At 42.1% G+C, this 23,215-nt stretch overlaps 1 protein-coding gene across 16 annotated transcripts in view; it reads right to left on the bottom strand.

Annotated features, from left to right (window-relative positions):
- Positions 1 to 16,088: 16,088 nt before the first annotated feature.
- brca2 (BRCA2 DNA repair associated) overlaps positions 16,089 to 23,215 on the bottom strand; it is a 41,765-nt gene continuing 34,638 nt past the window's right edge. For 14 of the 16 annotated variants that reach the window (XM_021563144.2, XM_021563147.2, XM_021563152.2 and 11 more), the window contains 6 exons: positions 23,033 to 23,215; positions 22,642 to 22,811; positions 20,252 to 20,384; positions 18,575 to 18,849; positions 18,258 to 18,377; positions 16,089 to 16,972 (listed from right to left, as the gene is read on the bottom strand). The exon at positions 23,033 to 23,215 is cut by the window's right edge and continues 22 nt beyond it. In XM_021563144.2, the coding sequence (XP_021418819.1) occupies positions 16,592 to 16,972; positions 18,258 to 18,377; positions 18,575 to 18,849; positions 20,252 to 20,384; positions 22,642 to 22,811; positions 23,033 to 23,215 (1,262 nt within the window). In that variant the 3' untranslated portion in view covers positions 16,089 to 16,591. Of the gene's footprint in view, positions 16,973 to 18,257; positions 18,378 to 18,574; positions 18,850 to 20,251; positions 20,385 to 22,641; positions 22,812 to 23,032 lie in introns of those variants that run through there. The other 2 variants (XM_021563158.2, XM_021563165.2) reach the window with 2 other exon arrangements.

Here is a 23,215-nt window from a genome sequence, read left to right as displayed (position 1 = left end):
TCGGGAATAATTGCAATCAATATATATATTTACGCTCAGTGTGTCGTCGGGATCTTGCAGGATAATCGCAAGATCAAACCCAACAAAGGGGGAATGTCATGAAGTTGCCCTGTTGGGTGTGGTTTATGACCCCCCCCCCCCCCCCCCCCCCCCCAATAAAATACCTTTCCACCTTTTCTCTCCACTCTACAGAATGGACTCTTGGAAAGCCCTTTGTTAACAGAGAGATTATGGGAGCATCAAAAGGTTGGGGAATGGAACAATATTTCCACCTTTTCTCTCCACTCTACAGAATGGACTCTTGGAAAGCCCTTTGTTAACAGAGAGATTATGGGAGCATCAAAAGGTTGGGGAATGGAACAATATTTCCATTTCTCAACCAGTTGAAAGTGTCCATTGGAACATAAAGAATATGATGTCAGATCATAACTTAAATTGTACCTTGGAAGCAAGTCCCCACAGCAATGTTCCAACGTCTAGTGGAAAGACTTCCCAGAAGAGTGGAGGCTGTTATAGCAGCAAAGAGGGGACCAACTCCATATTCATGCCCATGATTTTGGAAGGAGATGTTGAACGAGCAGGTGTCCACATACTTTTGGTCATGTAGTGTGTGATATATTTATTAAAAGTATATATAAATACCATATGTAAAGTATTGGTCCCATGTTTCATGGGTTGAAATAAAAGATCCCAGAAATTGTGTACAAAAACATCCCTGTTAGTAAGCATTACTCATTTGCCAAGATAATCCATCCACCTGACAGGTGTGGCATATCAAGAAGTTGATTTAACAGCATGATCATTACACAGGTACACCTTGTGCTGGGGACAATAAAAGGCCACTCTAAAACATGCATTTTGTCACACAACATTGCCAGAGATGTAAAGTTTTGAGGAAGCGTGCAATTGTCATGCTGACTGGTGAAATGTCCACCAGAGCTGTTGCCAGATAATTTCTCTACCATAAGCCACCTCCGTCATTTTAGAAAATTTGGAAGTATGTCCAACCGGCCTCAGAACCGCAGACCACGTGTAACCACGCCAGCCCAGGACCTCCACATCCGGCTTCTTCACCTGCAGGATCATCTGAGACCAGCCACCCGGACAGCTGATGAAACTGTGGGTTTGCACAACCAAAGAATTTCTGCACAAACTGTCAGAAACCATCTCAGGGAAGCTCATCTGCGTGCTCTTCGTCATCACAAGGGTCTTTACATGACTGCAGTTTGGTGTCGTAACCAACTTCAGTGGGCAAATGTTCACCTTCAACGGCCACTGCGATGCTGGACAAGTGTGCTCTTCACAGATTCATCCGTTTCAACTGTACCGGGCAGATAGCAGACAGTGTGTATGGAGTTGTATGAGTGAGAAGTATGCTGATGTCAACATTGTGAACAGAGAGCCCCATAGTGGTGGTGGGGTTATGGTATGGGCAGGCATAAGCTATGGACAACGAACACAATTGCATTTTATCGATGGCAATTTGAATACACAAAGATATCGTGACGAGATCCTGAGGCCCATTGTCATGCCATATATTCGCCACCATCATGTCATGATAATGAACCCCATGTTGCAAGGATCTATACACAATTCCTGAAAGCTGAACATTTCACAGTTCTTCCATGGCCTGCATATTCACCAGATATGTCACCCATTCAGCATGTTTGGGATGCTCTGGATCGACGTGTACAGTATCCAGCAACTTTGCACAGTCTTTGAAGAGGAGCAGGACAACATTCCACAGGCCACTATACACAGCTTGATCAACTCTATGCGAAGGAGATGTGTCACGCTGCATGAGGCAAATGGTGGTCGCACCAGATACTGACTGGATTTTCTGATCCACACCCCTACTTTTTTTTTTTTTAAGTATCTGTGACCAACAGATGCAGATCTGTATTCTCCATCATGTGAAATCCATAGATTAGGGCCTAATGAATTTATTTCAATTGACGGATTTCCTTATATGAACTGTATCTCAGTAAAATCTTTGAAATTGTTGCATATTGCGTTTACTTTTGTTCAGAATAAATTGCTACTGTGTATACCTCCTGAATTAAGAATTTTTTTTTGACAAGTGTGAAACATCAACTCAGTCACAGTGCTGAAAGATCAGACAGAATGGTTGTTTTTATTGGGTAATTTTCAAATGTTTGTATTAAACAGACAAAAATGTATTTTGAGTATCTGTTGTCAACTCCGTCACTGATGGAGACCATATGTTTTTGGCAGTATTCTGAAAAAATATATTTTTTAACACCATTCTGCAACATATGCTTAAACAATTGATGTATTTGCTGTGCTAGACCTAAGGGATAATGTTTTTATTTGACCAGGTAGGCCAGCTGAGAACAAGTTCTCATTTACAACTACAACCTGGCAAAGCAGTGCGACAAAAACAACAGTTACACATGGAATAAATAAACGTACAGTCAATAACACAATAGAAAAATCTGTATACAGTGTGTGCAAATTAAGTAAGGAGAGAAGGCAATAAAGTGGCGAAGTAATTACAATTTAGCAGATTAACACTGGCGTGATAGATGAGCAGATGAGGATGTGCAAGTAGATATACTGGTGTGCAAAAGAGAAGAAAAACAAAAACAAATATGGGATGAGGTTGGTTGGATGGGCTATTTACAGATGCAGATTACAGCTGCAGCGATCGGTAAGCTGCTCTGACAGCTGATGCTTAAAGTTAGGTAGGGAGATATAAGTCTCCAACTTCAGTGATTTTTGCAATTCGTTCCAGTTATTGGCAGCAGAGAACTGGAAGGAAAAGCGGCCAAAGGAGGTGTTGGCTTTGGGGAGGACCAGTGAAATATACCTGCTGGAGCGCGTGCTATGGGTGGGTGTTGCTATGGTGACCAGTGAGCTGAGATAAGGCGGAGCTTTAACTAGCAAAGACTTATAGATTACCTGGAGCCAGTGGGTTTGGTGATGAGTATAGCGAGGACTAGCCAACGAGAGCATACAGGTTGCAGTGGTGGGCAGTATATGGGGCAAAACGGATGGCACTGTAATAGACTGCATCCAGTTTGCTGAGAAGAGCATTGGAGGCTATTTTGTAAATGGCATCGTCCATGTCAAGGATCAGTAGGATAGTCAGTTTTAGGAGGGTATGTTTGGCAGCATGAGTGAAGGAGGCTTTGTTGTGAAATAGGAAGCAGATTCTAGATTTAGTTTTGGATTGGAGATGCTTAATATGAATCTGGAAGGAGAGTTTACAGTCTAGCCAGACACCTAGGTATTTATAGTTGTCCACATATTCTAAGTCAGAACCGTCCAGAGTAGTGATGCTAGTCGGGCAGGCGGGTGTGGGCAGCAATCGGTAGAAGAGCATTCATTTAGTTTTACTAGCATTTCAGAGCAGTTGGAGGCCACGAAGGAGTGTTATATGGCATTGAAGCTCGTTTAGAGGTTTGTTAACACAGTGTCCAAAGAAGGGCTAGATGTATACAGAATGGTGTCGTCTGTGTAGAGGTGGATCAAAGAATCACCCGCAGCAAGAGCGACATTGATAAATGATGCTTTGTGAAATGTTTTATGTTCTAAACAAAATAAAAAAAACATGTCAAAATGCTAACGAAATTAACCCTGGAGCTTTTAATAGTGCTATGAAAGAAAACTAAGTTTGGATATTTGTATTACATACTTGAATAATCTATTGTTAGAATTAAACAATCAAGGCCTTTAAATACTTGTTGGACAGTAATTGTAAATGAAATGCCTTTTATGGTGTCTGAAGGAGTTTAAATAAATCCAGTTAGTTGCATTTAAGGAACAACATTATATTAGCTTGTTCTTTTACATGGTGAGATAGCTAATACTTTGGTCTATCAAAATATGTCAAATGTTAATATTATGGGGTGTTCATCCATAGAATGAAATAATCATTTTATGTTTATGAAAATAAACTGCACCAGAAAAACCTTAGGTCTCTACCATATATAGCTCAAAAGTTTTACTACTTCATCAGTGAATTTAGCATGATTAAAGTGAAAAGAATGTTATTACGAACATGGTCAAAAAGTGTTCTCTGCTCAATAGAACTCTGTCACTACTCGGTGGGCAGAACAGCATCAACTTCGAACACCAACTGACAAGCTAGCTTGTGGCTGCAGGTTTGTGTGTGATAACATGGGCTTTTTCTAAATGAAACACAGGCAATAACAGAGATAACAGACTGAATTTCATTATGTACCATCCCCGAAAAAAATCTGTTCCAGATTTGATTGTCTTCCCTCTTAAAATTGCCATAGAAACGGCCCTCTCAACATTGACTGACCGTGATTAGAGGATCAGGAGATGAAAATGAATGTATCAAGTTGATTTTGTTTGGTCCAAAGTGCGGAAATGCCTCCTGATCAGACTGATGCTGGCACTAAGACCGCACTGACAAGCTGTATTCCGCCATTAGCAAACAGGAAAACGCTCACCCAGAGGCAGCGCTCCTAGTAGCCCGGGAATTTAACGCAGTGGATCTTAAATCCGTCTTACCAAATTTCTATCAGCATGTTAAATAAACAACCAGAGGAGAGAGAGAAAAAACAAAACAAAAAACTCTGGACCACCTTTACTCCACACACAGACGCATACAAAGCTCACCCTCCATTTGGCAAATCTGATTAGAATTCTATCCTCCTGATTCCTGCTTACAAGCAAAAATTAAAACAGGAAGCACCAGTGACTCGATCAATAAAAAAAAAAGGTGGTCAGATGAAGCAGATGCTAAGCTACAGGACTGTTTTGCTAGCACAGACTGGAATATGCTCCGGGATTCCTCCGATGGCATTGATGAGTACACCACATCAGTCATCGTTTTTATCAATAAGTGGATCGATGACGTCGTCCCCACAGTGATTGTACGTACATACCCCAACCATTAGCCATGGATTACAGGCAACATCTGCACTGAGCTAAAGGGTAGAGCTGCCTCTTTCAAGGAGCGGGACTCTAACCCAGACGGGAAGCACAGCTACAAAGGGAAGCACAGCTGCAAGCTGCCCAGTGACACAAGCCTACCAGACGAGCTAAACTACCTCTATGCTCGCCATGAGGCAAATAATACTGAAACATGCATGAGAGCACCAGCTGTTACGGAAGACGGTGTGATCACGCTCTCCGCAGCCGATGTGAGTAAGACCTTTAAACAGGTCAAAATTCACAAGGCCGCAGGGCCAGACGGATTAGCAGGACGTGTACTGCGAGCATGCGCAGACCAACTAGCAAGTGTCTTCACTGACATTTTCAACCTCTCCCTGTCAGAGTCTGTAATACCAACATGTTTCAAGCAGACCACCATAGTCCCTGTGCCCAAGAACACTCAGGTAACCTGCCTAAATGACTACCGACCCGTAGCACTCACATCTGTAGCCATGAAGTGCTTTGAAAGGCTGGTGTCATGACGTTGGCCTGGGGGTAGGTTTATGACAGTCATAAATTCCTCTTCCCCCCTTTTTCCTTTCTCTACCCTACTGATGTTACATTTGCAAACACCTTGGTTAACATAGAGATTCTGGGAACATCAGAAGGTGGGGGGAAATGAACTATATTCTGGTAATCCGACCAATTGAACATATGCGGTGGTACTTAATGAATATGATATCAGTTCGGTTGTCATCTGAGACATTCTCATCAATGATAAGATGACAAACTCTACAGTGGAAAGTCTACACATCAGAGTTACCGGATTCACATGGAATTGTTGTTCAATTTAAATGTTTGAATATGAAATTATTCGTGATGGGATGAAATGTGAGAATTTGATTTTTATAAGGTTAGGGCTCTGCTCAATCAGTGGTCCGCCCCTGTGAAGGGACATGGGCTATAAAACTTTGACGACAATATAACCTCCTGTTCCGAGGATGGGAGGACGACGGTCCAATGTCAGAATGGTTCAGATAATAACTACAGAACGAAGCCAACATCAGCGTGAGCTTTGGTTGCGAATGGTATGAACTTTGAACTCTTATTCACGACAGAAGTGATACCTCCTAGCCGTTGAGTTAGCAACAGCAGCTGCAAACGCAGGTTAGGAAGGAACAGACAGAGTATTATAATCATATAAGAGCAATGTCAACTCACCAACATTATGACTTTCCCGAAGTGGATCCTCAGTTTTGCCTACCACCCAGGACAATGGATCGGATCCCAGCCAGCGAACCAAAACAACGACTTCGTAAAAGGAGCAGACGAAGCGGTCTTCTGGGCAGGTTCCGGAGACGGGCACACCGCTCCCGAGCATACTACTCGCCAATGTACAGTCTCTTGACAACAAGGTAGATGAAAGCCGAACAAGGGTAGCAATCCAGAGAGACATAAGAGACTAGCGTTCTTTGTTTCACGGAAACATGGCTCACTCGAGACATGCTATCGGAGTCGGTACAGCCAGCTGGTTTCTGCACGCATCGCGCCGACAGAAACAAGCATATTTCTGGTAAGAAGAAGGGCGGGGGGGGGGGGGGGGGGGTATGCCTTATGATTAACGAGACGTGGTGTGATCATAACAACATACAGGAACTCAAGTCCTTCTGTTCACCTGACTTAGAATTCCTCACAATCAAATGCCGCCTGCATCTACCAAGAGAATTCTCTTTGATTATAATCACAGCCGCATATATTCCCCCCCAAGCAGACACATTGATGGCCCTGAACAAACGTCATTTGACTCTATGTAAACTGGAAACCACATATTCCGAGGCTGCATTCATTGTGGCTGGGCATTTTAACAAGGCTAATCTGAAAACAACTCCCTTAATTCTATCAGCATATCGATTGTACTACCAGGGCCGGTAAAACCTTGGATCATTGTTATTCTAACTTCTGCAACGCATATAAGGCCCTCCCCCGCCCTCCTTTCGGAAAAGCTGACCACGACTCCATTTGGTTGCTCCCTGCCAGAAACTAAACAGGAAGCTCCCGCGCTCAGGTCTGTTCAACACTGGTCCGACCAATCTGATTCATCACTTCAAGATTGCTTCGATCACGTGGACTGGGAAATGTTCCATATTGCGTCAAACAACAACATTGATGAATACGCTGATTTGGTGAGCGAGTTTATTAGCAAGTGCATCGGTGATGTTGTACCCACAGCGTTTATTAAAACATTCCCCAACCAGAAACCATGGATTGATGGCAGCATTCACACCAAACTGATAGCACAAACCACTGCTTTTAATCAGGGCAAGGTGACCGGAAACATGACCGAATACAAACAGTGTGGCTATTCCCTCCGCAAGGCAATCAAACAAGCTAAGTGTCAGTATAGAGACAAAGTAGAGTCGCAATTCAATGGCTCAGACATGAGAGGTACAGTGGAGCAAAAAAGTATTTAGTCAGCCACCAATTGTGTAAGTTCTCCCACTTAAAAAGATGAGAGAGGCCTGTAATTTTCATCATAGGTACACTTCAACGATGACAGACAAAATGAGGAAAAAAATCCAGAAAATCACATTGTAGGATTTTTAATGAATTTATTAGCAAATTATGGTAGAAAATAAGTATTTGGTCAATAACAAAAGTTTCTCAAAACTTTGTTATATACCCTTTGTTGGCAATGACAGAGGTCAAACGTTTTCTGTAAGTCTTCACAAGGTTTTCACACACTGTTGCTGGTATTTTGGCCCATTCCTCCATGCAGATCTCCTCTAGAGCAGTGATGTTTTGGGGCTGTTGATGGGCAACACAGACTTTCAACTCCCTCCAAAGATTTTCTATGGGGTTGAGATCTGGAGACTGGCTAGGCCACTCCAGGAACTTGAAATGCTTCTTACGAAGCCACTCCTTCGTTGCCCGGGCAGTGTGTTTGGGATCATTGTCATGCTGAAAGACCCAGCCACGTTTCATCTTCAATGCCCTTGCTGATGGAAGGAGGTTTTCACTCAAAATCTCACGATACATGGCCCCATTCATTCTTTCCTTTACACGGATCAGTCGTCCTGGTCCCTTTGCAGAAAAACAGCCCCAAAGCATGATGTTTCCACCCCCATGCTTCACAGTGGGTATGGTGTTCTTTGGATGCAACTCAGCATTCTTTGTCCTCCAAACACGACGAGTTGAGTTTTTACCAAAAAGTTATATTTTGGTTTCATCTGACCATATGACATTCTCCCAATCTTCTTCTGGATCATCCAAATGCACTCTATCAAACTTCAGACGGGCCTGGACATGTACTGGCTTAAGCAGGGGGACACGTCTGGCACTGCAGGATTTGAGTCCCTGGCGGCGTAGTGTGTTACTGATGGTAGGCTTTGTTACTTTGGTCCCAGCTCTCTGTAGGTCATTCACTAGGTGTGGTTCTGGGTTTTTTGCTCACCGTTCTTGTGATAATTTTGACCCCACGGGGTGAGATCTTGCGTGGAGCCCCAGATCGAGGAAGATTATCAGTGGTCTTGTATGTCTTCCATTTCCTAATAATTGCTCCCACAGTTGATTTCTTCAAACCAAGCTGCTTACCTACTGCAGATTCAGTCTTCCCAGCCTGGTGCAGGTCTACAATGTTGTTTCTGGTGTCATTTGACAGCTCTTTGGTCTTGGCCATAGTGGAGTTTGGAGTGTGACTGTTTGAGGTTGTGGACAGGTGTCTTTTTTATACTGATTTATACTGAAGTTCAAACAGGTGCCATTAATACAGGTAATGAGTGGAGGGCAGAGGAGCCTCTTAAAGAAGAAGTTACAGGTCTGTGAGAGCCAGAAATCTTGTTTGTTTGTAGGTGACAAAATACTTATTTTCAACCATAATTTGCAAATAAATTCATTAAAATTCCTACAATGTGATTTTCTGGATTTTTTTTCTCATTTTGTCTGTCATAGTTGAAATGTACCTACGAGGAAAATTACAGGCCTCTCATCTTTTTAAGTGGGAGAACTTGCACAATTGGTGGCTGACTAAATACTTTTTTGCCCCACTGTATGTGGCAGGGTCTACAGTCAAATCACGGATTACAAAAAGAAAACCAGCCCCGTCGTGGACCAGGACGTCTTGCTCCCAGACAGACTAAATAACTTTTTTTGCTCGCTTTGAGGACAATACAGTGCCACTGACACGGCCCGCTACCAAAACCTGCGCAATCTCTTTCACTGCAGCTGACGTGAGTAAAACATTTAAACGTGTTAACCCTTGCAAGGCTGCAGGCCCAGACGGCATCCACACCCACGTCCTCAGGGCATGCGCAGACCAGCTGGCTGGTGTGTTTACGGACATATTCAATCAATCCTTATCCCAGTCTGCTGTTCTCACTTACTTCAAGAGGGCCACCATTGTTCCTGTTCCCAAGAAAGCGAAGGTAACTGAGCTAAACGACTATAGCACTCACTTCCGACGACATGAAGTGCTTTGATCACCTCCACCCTACCTGACACCCTAGACCCACTCCAATTTGCTTACCGCCCCAACAGGTCCACAGACGATGCAATCGCAACCACACTGCCTAACCCATCTGGACAAGAGGAATACCTATGTGAGAATGCTGTTCATCAACTACAGCTCAGCATTTAACACCATAGTACCCTCCAAGCTCGTCATCAAGCTCGAGACCCTGGGTCTCGACCCCGCCCTGAGCAACTGGGTACTGGACTTCCTGACGGGCCGCCCCCAGTTGGAGAGGGTAGGTAACAACATCTCCACCCCGCTGATCAACACTGGGGTCCCACAAGGGTGCGTTCTGAGCCCTCTCCTGTACTCCCGGGTTCCCCCACGACTTTTACAGATGCACAATCGAGAGCATCCTGTCGGGCTGTATCACCGCCTGGTACGGCAACTGCTCCGCCCACAACCGTAAGGCTCTCCAGAGGGTAGTGAGGTCTGCACAACGCATCACCGGGGGCAAACTACCTGCCCTCCAGGACACCTACACCACCCGATGCCACAGGAAGGCCATAAAGATCATCAAGGACAACAACAACCTGAGCTATTGCCTGTTCATCCCGCTATCATCCAGAAGGTGAGGACAGTACAGGTGCATCAAAGCACTTTAATAAAATAATGTGGGACCTTTTCTTTAATGCAGAACTTACTCGGAAACATGCATTATGTCCCTGTTGTCAACTTCTGTCTGCAATTGCATTAAATGTTTTTGAATGATTTAAAGAGTCATAATGCTAATTTCACCAATGAGTCAATGATTGACAAGGAACAAGGAAATTAACCCCAAAACCTGCACAGAGCCCCCAACTCAACCCAATCGAACACCTTTGGGATGAATTGGAACTCTGACTGCGAGCCAGGCCTAAACGCCCACCATCAGTGCCTGACCTCACCAATGCTCATGGTGGAATGGAAGCAAGTCTCTGCAGCAATGTTCCAACATCTAGTGGAAAGTCTTCTCAGAAGAGTGGAGGCCGTTATAGCAGCAAAAAGGGGGACCAACTCCATATTAATGGCCATCATTTTAGAATGAGAAGTTTGATGAGAAGGTGTCCACATACTTTTGGTCATGTGTTTATAAACAAGTTCCTTGAATTTTCTTTAGCGGGTGCCTTTTCATTATAGGATAGACACAATCAAAGCAGTGATTGAGCATGTAGTAAAGAAAAACTTGTCGTTGTCAAAAACATTGATCTTGGGGCGACGGGGGGAGAGGGGATACAAAATGCAATCATATAATGCATTTACACCATTTATAAAATGGTTAGATATATATAATTAATACAGACGAGCTAGAAAATAAGTGAAAATTGACAAATTATCCAATGGATTAGAATAGTTCTGGTAAAAAAAAAAGTGTAGGTACAAAAAACACAAGTTTGCAACCACTGTTTTATTTGTACAATGGGCTCAGGCAGCTAAGTGGTTGCAAGGCTGTTTAGCTCCACTCAGTTGTAAAGAGGAATAACTTTTCAGGTATTTCTGATTAATAACCAATGCAGTGCTGCGAACATTCAAATAAAACCCAGCCATGAAATATAACAGGCTAAAAATAAATTGCACGTATTGGACATGTTCTAGTACATATGTGACACCTTCGAGTAAAATCAGTGCACTCTGTGTGTCTAGGTCATTAGACGGCATTAGACATGCACCTGTCTTGGGAGTGGGCATGTCTGTTTATTTTTGTACTATTGCTTTGGCTCTAATGTTTCTATGCCCTAAAATGAAACCAAACAAAAATTTGTGCAAGGCAAAAAGATAATGGTGGCTAAATGCCAGAGGGGATGAATCATTAACATAAAGAGGAGTTATTATGTGTGTGACGTAAGGATGAAACCTGTGTGTGCCAAGGCTGGAAAGGGAGTTACTTCATGAACCAGCTCGGCTCAGGCTCCGGTATTTGAGAAATATTATTGACTGAATATTTCCACGACACATGTCATCTCATAAGAAAAGACAGCGCATTGACACAGATTTACACGAATGTCTCACTTCGGATTTCCAACTTTATCATACTTACTGGCTAAAATGACAACCTTTTGAAATATTTCGATGTACTACAACATGGGTAAACTCTGGCCATCGTCTTTCAGATCGAAAAAGTGTATTTCTGCTGGTGTGGGCGTATAAATGACCATATAAACAGCCTCTCAACATAGATTGATCGTGGTTATAGCCAAAGAAAGCCAATGATCTGGAGATGAAACTGACCAGGGTATCAAGTTAATTTTGATTGGTCCAGTGTGGAAACGCCTCCAAATGTTACCACGTTCAAACGCCGAAATTGATAGCGACAGTCAGTTTAAACTTGCATGGTCACAAAAAAAAAAACTGTTCTTATTTCATCATCACTGCTAAGTAAGGTTATAATATTGTAGAGAATAATGTAATGAATCATTGTATGTGATTTATGACATGGGGCAAAGAAAACTAGGTTGACATTAATTTAGTAGCACACTCTTAAATTGACCAGTTTTCCTCTGCATTCAAGTGAGTGAATGCCCTTTGATGTACTGTATATAATTTGTATAATGCATATTCTCTAAATACATGGGCATGGCATCTTACATGACATTAGTACAGGTATCTTTTAATGCAGACAATCATGGACAGAATTACTTTTCTAACTCTATGGGATCAAATTTACAACTGGTGTGAGGCTCATTAAAGTTGATACTGTATCCTCTCGCCAAGCCCTGCATTGTGAAAAATAAGTATTCAACATATTTATAAAAATGTACATAAAATGGGTTGATTTTTGATAACTGAACAATGGATTCTGCAACACAGACAATATAACAGGATAAAAACTTACCAGTTTAACGTATGGCTTCATTTCCCAAGCTTGCATGTTTGTTTTATCAATAATGACAGGAGAACAGCGTTTACACGACTTCTTTGGCTGAAAGAATACAAAGCATTGATGTAAAACTATTAATCCATGCATCTTTTTTACATGTTTACAAAACAAACACTATATCCAATTAAACAATACATCATATTAATACCAATGATGGTGGCCTGGCTGGTCTAACATGAATGCCTCAGCTTCCAACATGCGTCTTCAGTATCGGCATAGGTTTGAATCAGGCCTACTACCCTTTGACACAATTTCTATCTTTCCCACTGTCATTCTCTCTTTCTGGGTGTTCAATAAAATCAGAATATAGCTTAAAAACAAATTTTAAAACTATAGCAACGATGGACTTTTGTAAAGACACTGCTATGAGCCAACCTCTGTTCTGGTTCCAATAGTGTGCGGCCCCAAGCAGACTGGGGTCGTAGGGGTAGCCTTCCTCCAGGGAAAAGTAGTCTTCTGTACTCAGCCCACTGGAGCCTGTCGACAGCAGTTCCCTAGAATAACACACATGCAATGGCTCAAAACAAATGCTTTAAAAAAAGAAGAAGAGAGAAATACATTCAAACATGAGTAGAGTCTCTATGATTAATTATATGACATGCTATTTTATCAAATCGATAACCTTACGTTTAATTGATTACGTGATTGAATTAAACCATGCGACAAGTAAACCATTAATAACCTGGGGCACCACGGAAGCATTAATTTATATAGAGCGGTTATCTCCTGAATCCACTCTTGAAGATCTTTTATATCAATATTAATCGTCACCTCGATCGGTTTCATTCTGATTGTCGTAAGTACTCGGTTATCTGCACGAACCCTAGCTAACAAGTTGAATCAGCAATACACAAATTGGCTTAATTATTTATTTACTAAATGTCTGTTCACTTGGGTGTGGCCACTGAGTGGACCTACATTCTACAATGAAACATTTATCTTATTTAGGAGGCTAAAATTACATTTAATCGTTTCACAAATAGTTTCATATTTAAACATTGAAATTGCACAACAATTCCATGTGAATCTGACTTTCCAAGATACAATTTATGTCGTCCTATCATCAGATATAATGTCCCAGACACCAACTGAACTGATATCATATTCTTTATACACCAACGGGGGGGGAGGGGAATCATAAACCTCACCCTAAAGGGCAACATAGTTTTTGTTGTCATTTTGATGCTTGACAAATAGAGAATCACAATTTCAACCAATTTCAACAGTTTTATAACTGATTATTGAACGGTCTATATACTTTTTCTAAAACCTTTGTTACCCGACAATGTTTCCCTGATAAAAACACACCTGGACAGTGTTGATTTCCCAGATCCCGGGGCTCCCCTCATCAGAATGAGAACCAGAGAAGGATCATAGTCATATGTTGTATCTTCTGGTGGTTGGTGCTGATCCTCTGTAAAACCTCTGCTGCCATTGAGAAGAACCTTGCTGGTCATTACCCTGCTGTTCATACTCATCACTCCAACCATAGCCCCCACTCTTTTAGAGTGCTGTGGGGGAAAACCATGGTCATCCAAGACTGGAGAGTTCCTGTACCCATCAGGGACAGGGAACTTGTGGAAATGTAGGACCTGCTGGGAGCCCTCTCTTTGGGGGTGTTACTGGTGGTCTGCGGGAGGCGGTGGCGGGAGGCAGGGGTTTGGAGGTGGTGGCGGGAGGTGGTGTGGAAGTCTGTGGAACCTGGGGTATGGCTGAGTGTGGAAAGGTGGGGGAGGTTGCCAGTGATTGTGATCTGAGTTAGGACCATAGCTGGTCCCCCAAGGCATCAGTCTCCTGGGCTGGAATAGCTCGTTGTCATACCAGTGTGGGCAAGGCTCGTTATTACAGTAGGTCGGTTATGGTAAAAAAAATTGTAAACCTCCACAAGTCTGGTTCATCCTTGGGAGAAATTCCCAAAAGCCTGAAGGTAGCACGTTCATCTGTACAAACAATAGTATGCTATTGGGACCACGCAGCCATTATACCGCTCAGGAAGGATGTACATTGTTTTGCGAAAAGTGCAAATCAATCCCAGAACAACAGCAAAAGACCCTGTGAAGATGCTGGAGGAAACAGGTACAAAAGTATCTATAACCACAGTAAAACGAGTCCTATATCGACATAACCTGAAAGGCCGCTCAGCAAGGAAGAAGCCACTGCTTCAAAATCGGCATAAAAAAAAGCCAGACTACGGTTTGAAACTGCACATGGGGACAAAGATCGTACTTTTTGGAGAAACATCCTCTGGTCTGATGAAATAAAAATAGAACTGTTTGGCCGCAATGATCATCGTTATGTTTGGAGGAAAAAGGGGGATGCTTGCAAGCCGAAGAACACCATTCCAACTGTGAAGCACAGGGGTGGCAGCATCATGTTGTGGAGGTGCTTTGCTGAAGGAGGGACTGATGCACTTCACAAAATAGATCATGAGGAAAATTGTGGATATTGAAGCAACATCAGTCAGGAAATTAAAGCTTGGTCGCAAATGGGTCTTTCAAATGGACAATGATCCCAAGCATACTTCCAAAGTTGTGGCAAAATGGCTTAAGGACAACAAAGTCAAGGTATTGGAGCGGTCATCACAAAGCCCTGAATCCTATAGAAAATGTGTTGGCAGAACTGAAAAAGCCTGTGCGAGCAAGGAGGCCTACAAACCTGACTCAGTTACACCAGCTGTCAGGAGGAATGGGCCAAAATTCACCCAACATATTGTGGGAAGCTTGTGGAAGGCTACCCGAAACATTTGACCCAAGTTAAACAATTTAAAGGCAATGCTACCAAATACTAATTAAGTGTATGTAAACTTCTGACCCACTGGGAATGTGATGAAAGAAATAAAAGCTGAAATAAATCACTCTATACCATTATTTCACATTCTTAAAATAAATGGTGATCCTAACTGACAGAGAATTTTTACTAGGATTAAATGTCAGGAATTGTGAAAAACTGAGTTTAAATGTATTTGGCTAAGGTGTATGTAAACTTCCGACTTCACCTGTACAGGTCCAATGAAGGCAGCGCTGCTGGTAACCAGCTTTTTGATAACTGGCTCTGCCCTTTATGCCGGGACCTGTCTGTTGCAGAGGCTCCATTTGTCTCCACTTTTAAACACTCCAGCCATTCTCCATTTTTTACAGTGAGAGAAGTTTCAAACTTGTCTCACGGAAATGCCATCGAGAAGTTGGGGTAAATCCTTTGAATCAGCATGCTATGAAGGAAAAAAATCCCTCTACTACATATTGTAGTTCATGGGTTTGATTAGCAATACTTAGCAAATACTTGCCAAGCAAGTTAGCTTGTTAGTTAAAGCTGAAATCAGTGCCAGAAAGTTAAGATATTTTTTAAAGAAACATTATTTCTGAACTTCATTGACAAGCATCAAGCTTCAACTATAGCTAGTTTCAAAGAATGGCTGAGGTTAGTTAACTAGACAAAACAACATGAGAAAACATATATTAGTTAAAGCAATTCAAAATACAATCTAGATGAAACTAAGAGCATACAGCTACAACAGAGTATAGCTACAAACATTAGCAAGCTAGCCAATGTTAAAGCAAGTCTTGCAAAGTTACTGCGTTGCAAGATTTTGATAACTGATAAAATAGCCATAGGCAGCTGCCAGAATTGTGCTAATATATTAGCTACTTACCATAAAGTGATGAAGTATTACATGTTACATTTTCATGATTTTAAATTAGCTAGGTAACATTATTTTAATGGGAATTATCATAAAGACCGACTGTTTGTGAAAAAAAATGGAGGCAGTTTTGTAGCAACGTCGCCACCTGCTGTTGCTGTTTAAGTGTTTGACCACACCAGTAAAATCCTGTTCATAAATTACACAAAATACTCATATTACCAATACATTAGAACATTTATTGTGAACATGCAGATGTGAGCACACACGGTCATAAACACAAGGACGTAAATGTTACAGTATTTTTTCATTTATATCATACAGTTCGTGACGGTTCTTCGAATGCCATTTCACTAAACTATTTCAGGAGTTCTCCAAGACAACCCCTTTTCTGTCCGATGCATTTTGTTGGGCTCCTTGTTGGCATCAATACCTTGGCCCAAAAAGGCGAGATGGACCAAATCCTAACTTGATTCAGCCTGATGTTACAAACAACTCCATATGATAATTTTCCAACATTTGCTAGTGTTGACATTCACCTGGCACCAATCATGTCATGGTTAGCCTCTAAAATCCCCCCCTCCCGTAGCTTACAAAAGGCACTACATCTTTCCAGGTGGATTCCCAACACACAAATTCAACATGTGGGCTCGGAGAAGCTGACCAGCTTTGTGCTGATGTTTTCTGAAACCTTTCAAATAACAGTCCAATACATTCTCTGTCACGTGTCTCTCTCTATGCCATCGTGTAAGGCCTGAGTGTCAATCATGAACAGCTCTTCATCCTCCACCCACTCATCCTCTAGGGGCAGGTGGACATGCTGTGGAGCGGGGGCCAGAGGTGTCTTTAGGATCCGGTGGGTCTCAGCCCTCCGAGGGGTGTTGAAGGTCTTGTTGACGCACGGCGAGGGTAATGTCATGGTGCCCAAGGGGCAGAGTGGAGGGGGAGAGGGGATGCGACACAGGTAGTCCAGGCCCCTCTTTCTTTTCAAGCTCTTGGGGTCTTTGTTGTCCCCCCCTGAGAAGCAGGCGGGTGGAGGTGGGACGACGCTGTTCAGAGGGGTGAAGGGGCCAACGCTTCGAACTGACTGCTGGGGTTTCATCTGGAAGACAACACACACTAAAGGTTCGTACAGAGAGTGGCAAGTCAAATTCAAGGACTTAAGTACTTTTTCAAGCACTAATATTTATTTTCAAGGACCATCAATTTGTAATAGTTAGTACTATGCAATTGTTTCTCGTTGCTGCCAGTAGATCAACAACCTCATGGAAAAAAATTCTAACGATTCATCACTACCTTACAAGTTCTACTCAATAATATGTTGTTTCACTACATATACATGAGTGTTAAGTCAGTACTGATGATTTTGGGAGATGCCTACTGATGAACACACATTTCATATTTACATTATTCCCGAGAGGCGCAGCGGTCTTAGACACTACATCTCAGTGCTAGAGGCGTCACTACAGACCATGGTTCGATTCTAGGCTGTATCACAACCAGCCGTGATTGGGAGTCCCATTACAGCTGAATTACTTTTGAATCTCCTACTTAATAGCTACGAAAAAGCGCCTAGCTTCCGAGTGGCAGCTTTAGTGTCGCCGGCGGGAGAAGGGTGGGTGGGCTGTGTGAGGAAAACGGCATGTGAACAGTCACCAGAACCCGCTTGATATATGAATGAGGCGATTGGCAAAAAATCTCAGGAGGTTGTTTTTGAGAAAGTCACAATTTGTCTTCTCCCCACCCCCCCTTCATGTGACTCTTCAGGGCCGATTCACCCATGCTCACAAAACAAAAATATAAGACACAACATGTAAAGTGTTGGTCCCATGTTTCATGAGCTGAAATGAAAGATCCCAGACATACCCATAAAAGGCAGGATTGAATCTACCCAGCATTTTAGCTATCGATGTGACATTTGGCAGCACCTAATCAGTCAGTTCTGTACCTTCCTGGCAGTGTGAGTGGCAGTGTGGGTAGAATGAGCGAGCTCGCCTGGCAACGACAGCACGAAACACGAGGAAATAATACTCTGTAGTCTGCCCGGAAATGAATTCGCAAGACCAATACATTTTTAATAAAAATAAAAAAAATTCATTGTCTGTTCTCATTTGAATTCAAGTACTTTTCAATTACCAACTTGAGGAAAATGTCTGATTTTCAGAGTGCCAAATTCCAGTACTTCAAGCACCTCAAGCACCTTCTGCGAACCCTGACACACATTCTTTGTTAATTAAATGTACAATGTGTAGATGTGACTTGATGTGTAGTGGTGAATAACATTGATACAGACTTGTGTTGTGTACATAGGAATGTACATTATTATTTATTTTATTATCAACTGTCATTCCAGCTTGACCAGAATTGGGAAACCAACAAAAACTCACAGTAGTCCTTGAATCTGGTTTGGCATCTGCTTTCCATGGCAGCGGAGGAAGACACTGGACAGACACCTGGATTAAGTTAGATAACCTCTCCTCTGCAGTCCTGAAGAAGTGTTCCTGGCCCTGCTCAAACCACACACAATAAATTCAAACATCAGTTTGTTGCAAATATCCTCAAATCAGTGGCAGTGAGGAAGACAAATATTGACCTCACAGGAATAACGTGTCCAATTTCCCTGTATAATAACTTTTCTGTCTATCACACTTCAGGTTTGATTGTGATGTTTCGAAACCTTCAAATGCCCTCAATCCCTAGCTACCTGGACAAGGGTCCTGAGTTGAGCAGCAGCCTCCTGTAGATGTGGTTCCTTAGGGTTGGTGGAAAACGAGACTAGATCTCCAGCGTATAGGCCAGGGATGGCGCTGCGGATGGGGGTGGGGGAGGAGGGATGGGCTCTGAGCTGAAGGTTACTGAGGGCCACCAGAGCCAAAGGCTTGACCACCTCCTCCAAGCCCTGCTGGACCAGACTGCTGCAGCAGCGCACCTCGACAAAGTCCAGCCAGCCATCCACTAGATACACCACTGGAGAGTGACCTGCAGGCAACAGCATGTCAACAGAGTTGGTCAAATCCATCTGTTCACTCTTGTTCTTGATATACCATTGCCATATATGGTTATGTATTTGTCCAAGACCTGTGATCACATTTTGAAGTAAGTATTTAGACAAAATATCTTTGAAAATACAAGTAGTTGAACATTGGAATGTATTTGGAAAAAAACATGTGGAAAGTATTGGCATGTATTTACAACTAATTATATTCGAACATCTAAAAAATGCTCACACAAAAGTACTTAAATGCCAAGTGCAGTCAAAAATGTGATTTTCCTGTGTTTTACATATTTCCATACTACAAGGTTGGAATAATAATAATTAAATGACTATGCCTTTTTAGAATAAGAGCGGTTTGAAAAGACCGCCTGAAATTTTAGCCTGTCTTGGTGGGATGGAGTTTTGGCTGGACTGCTGACATCACCTAGCATTAAATTAGTTAATAGACCAATAAGAAAGACAGTTCCAAACATCTCTGCCAATAACAGCTAGTTTTCAGTTTTCCCCTCCCCACTCAGACCACTCCAGCAAAAATATTGCTTGAGAAATTGCTTGTTGCTGAAAAGCAATCACATTACAAGGTACTTAATTGTTACACACATACATATAAATACACATCTATATAAAAACATATACACATATGTATATACACACACACACACACAAATATGCATATATATATATATGCATATTTGTGTGTGTGTATATACATATGTGTATATGTTTTTATATAGATGTGTATTTATATGCATGTGTGTAACAATTAAGTGCCTTGTAATGTGATTGCCTTGTAATGTGATTATATATATATATATATATATATATATATATATATATATATATATATATATATATATATATATATATATATATATATATATACATACACACACACACACACGTATATACTCTGCTCAAAAAAATAAAGGGAACACTTAAACAACACAATGTAACTCCAAGTCAATCACACTTCTGTGAAATCAAACTGTCCACTTAGGAAGCAACACTGTTTGACAATACATTTCACATGCTGTTGTGCAAATGGAATAGACAACAGGTGGAAATTATAGGCATTTAGCAAGACACCCCCAATAAAGGAATGGTTCTGCAGGTGGTGACCACAGACCACTTCTCAGTTCCTATGCTTCCTGGCTGATGTTTTGGTCACTTTTGAATGCTGGCGGTGCTTTCACTCTAGTGGTAGCTGGGATGAATCAAATACATTGAATTGAATAACCTAATTGAGAACTGAACTCTTTACAGACCAAACAGGGTCCTGTCCATCAGGCACCAAAAATAAGAAAACTGACTTAAACAGGGAGGGACATTTAGAGACGCTAATTTGTCACAAAACATTTCAGTTGTGTGCCCTGATGAACAACCCACCTTGTCTGTCTGTGATGGAGATGACGTAGCCTACCAGATCCACCTCTCCACAGAGCGGCTTTAAGTTCAGGAGAACGCGGAAGCCGACCGCCTCTCGGGGTTGGAAAATCTCAGACAACCACCCTGCAGAAGCCTGGGTGACGGAGAAAATGACACGAGACAACCAATTCCAAATCAATCCCTAAAACCCTTGCCACTAGGCACTTGTGAGGATCAAATCAGTGTAATACAGTGTCTTCAGAAAGTATTCACACCCCTCAACTTTTTCCACATTTTGTTGTATTACAGACAGAATTCAAAATAGATACATTTTGATTTTGTGGTCCCTGGCCTACACACAATGTCAAAGCGGAATTATGTTTTTTTTTTTTTTTTTTTACAAATGAAAAGCTGAAATGCCTTGAGTCAGTATTCAACCCCTTTGTTATGGCAAGCCTAAATAATTTCAGGAGTAAACATTTGCTTATCAAGTCACATAAGTTGCATGGACTCACTGTAAGCAATAATGGTGTTTAACATGATTTTTGAATGACTCTGTTAGTACCCCCCACACATACAGTGAATTTCAAAACACATTCAACCACAAAGACCAGGGAGGTTTTCCAATACCTCAAAGGGTACCTAATTGGTAAAAAAAAGCAACAAAAAAAAGGCACAAAAAAAAAAAAAAAGCATTGAATGTCCCTTTGAGCATGGTGAAGTTCTTAATTACACTTTGGATGGTGCATCAATACACCCAGTCACTACAAAGATAGGCATCTTTCCTAACTCCGTTGCCGGAAGAAACCGCTCAGGGATTTCACCATGAGACCAACTGACTTTAAAACAATTAGAGTTTAAATGGCTGTGAGGGGGAAAATTAGGATGGATCAACAATAGTTTCTACACAATACTAACCTAATTGACAGAGCGAAAAGGAAGCCTGTATAGAATAAAAATAATCAAAAATCTGCATTCTGTTTCCTTTGCCACATTTTTTGCATTACTTTAGTGCCTTGTTGCAATTTACTTTTTGTCCTGAATACAAAAGTGTTATGTTTGGGGCAAATCCAATACAACACATTAGTAAGTAACACTCTCCATATTTTCACTCATAGTGGTTGCTGAATCATGTTAAGGGGTATGCTAGTAATTGTTAAGGACTGAGTAGTTTTTCCAGGATAAAAAAAATCCTAGAGAAAAACCTGGTTCAGCCTGCTTTCCACAAGACACTGGGAGATGAATTCACCTTTCAGCAGAACATTAACCTAAAACTCAAGGCAATATCTACACAGGAGTTGCTTACCAAGAAGACTGAATGTTTGTGAGTGGCCGAGTAAAATTTGCAAGACTTCTACAATGTGTTTTGACTTAAATCTATGGCAGTGGAACTGCTTTTATGCACAAATATTGATATAACCATATTGTATTTATGCATGAAAATCTGTAGGGAATTGGATTTAAACCTAGCTACTGGTCAACAACCAATGTAACAGAGCCTGACTTTTTATTTATTTTTAAGATTATTGGACAAATGTTGCACAATCCATGTGTGGAACACTCTTAGAGACTTAATTCCACCTAGGAACAACAAAATGTGGAAAAAGTCAAAGGTTGTTTATGCTTAACGGCCAGTTTATTACACTTACCGGCCAGTTTATTACATACACCACCCTGTTCACCGCAGTGAGTCACGTGGCCGTGGCTTCCTATATAAAGCAGGCGGACAGGCATCAAGGCTTTCAGTCACTGTTTGATTGATTGTTAGATAAGGGCGTCCTCCTAGGCTTTTCACGCACGACTGTCTCGGGTTTACAGATAATGGTGCAACGAACAAAAAAACATCCAGTCAGTGGCAGTCCTGTGTTCAAAAACAGCTTATTGATGAGAGGTCGAAGGAGAATGGCAAGAATTGTGCAAGTTAACAGGCGGGCCCCAATACAACCACGGTGTGCAGAAGGGCATATTGGACTATTGCAGAAGATTACCACACTGGGTTCCACTCCTATCAGCTAAAAACACGAAGCGGCTCCAGTGGGCACACGATCACCAACACTGGACAATTGAGGTGTGGAAAAACGTTGCCTGGTCCGACGAGTCCCAGTTCCTGTTGCATCATAGCAACAGCAGAGTCAGGATTTCGCTAAAGCAGCACGAGTCCATGGACCCATCCTGCCTGGTACAGGCTGGTGGTTTACTGGTGTGGGGAATGTTTTCCTGGCAGGAATCCATGACAAAGAATTCAGGCTGTTTTGGAGGCCTGACCCAATACTAGATGGGTGTACCTTATAAAATGGTCGGTGAGTGTATACACAAGTGCCTAGGGTATAGTTTAGGGTTGATTTGAGATTGGGAAATAATTTTTGAATTTATATTTGTATTCGCACACTGTCGTTTAAGTTCAGTGTTACCTGTAAATTCTGGAACTGGGTTTTCTTGGTGGCGGTGAGCTGAATGGAGGTATTACCGGCTCGTTTCTTGCCCTCCGACGTGGATAGTTGGTAGGCCCTGTATCGACAGCCCTCCTTCAGCAAGGACTGCAGATCCATGGAGGGGCGCCAGATATTCAACAGGTACACTGCTGGAAGGAGTGTGTTGGTTAGGTGAGGAACCAATAATTAAACAAGGACTACGCTGGTCTACTACCCCTTCGGGGTCCAGGGTTAAATCCCTGTGTTGACCTTATAACTTTATCTTTTCTCATATCTGTATCCCTTTTACTTTCTCCTTGGTCTGAATAAAGTTCGAAAAAAAGGCTCCACTACATCCCTGATTGTGCTATATACAAAGATCCATTCACACCATTGCTGCCCGGCTTGGCCCTGGAGTCAGCGATGCTGAGCTTCCAGATGGGGGTCACGTCTCGGTTGTGACAGCTCCTGCCCTCGCCCTCCTGGGTGCTTTCCAGAGCCTGGCGAAACCGCTCCTGCAGTGCCTCTTGCCTCCTCTCACCAACACAACGCCTATAGCTGTTCAACGCCTCCC

This window comes from Oncorhynchus mykiss, chromosome 15 (genome assembly GCF_013265735.2).
Source record: "Oncorhynchus mykiss isolate Arlee chromosome 15, USDA_OmykA_1.1, whole genome shotgun sequence".
NCBI lineage: Eukaryota > Metazoa > Chordata > Actinopteri > Salmoniformes > Salmonidae > Oncorhynchus > Oncorhynchus mykiss.
Note: the sequence above shows the minus strand (reverse complement) of the source record. Positions and strands in the feature narration are given on the sequence as shown.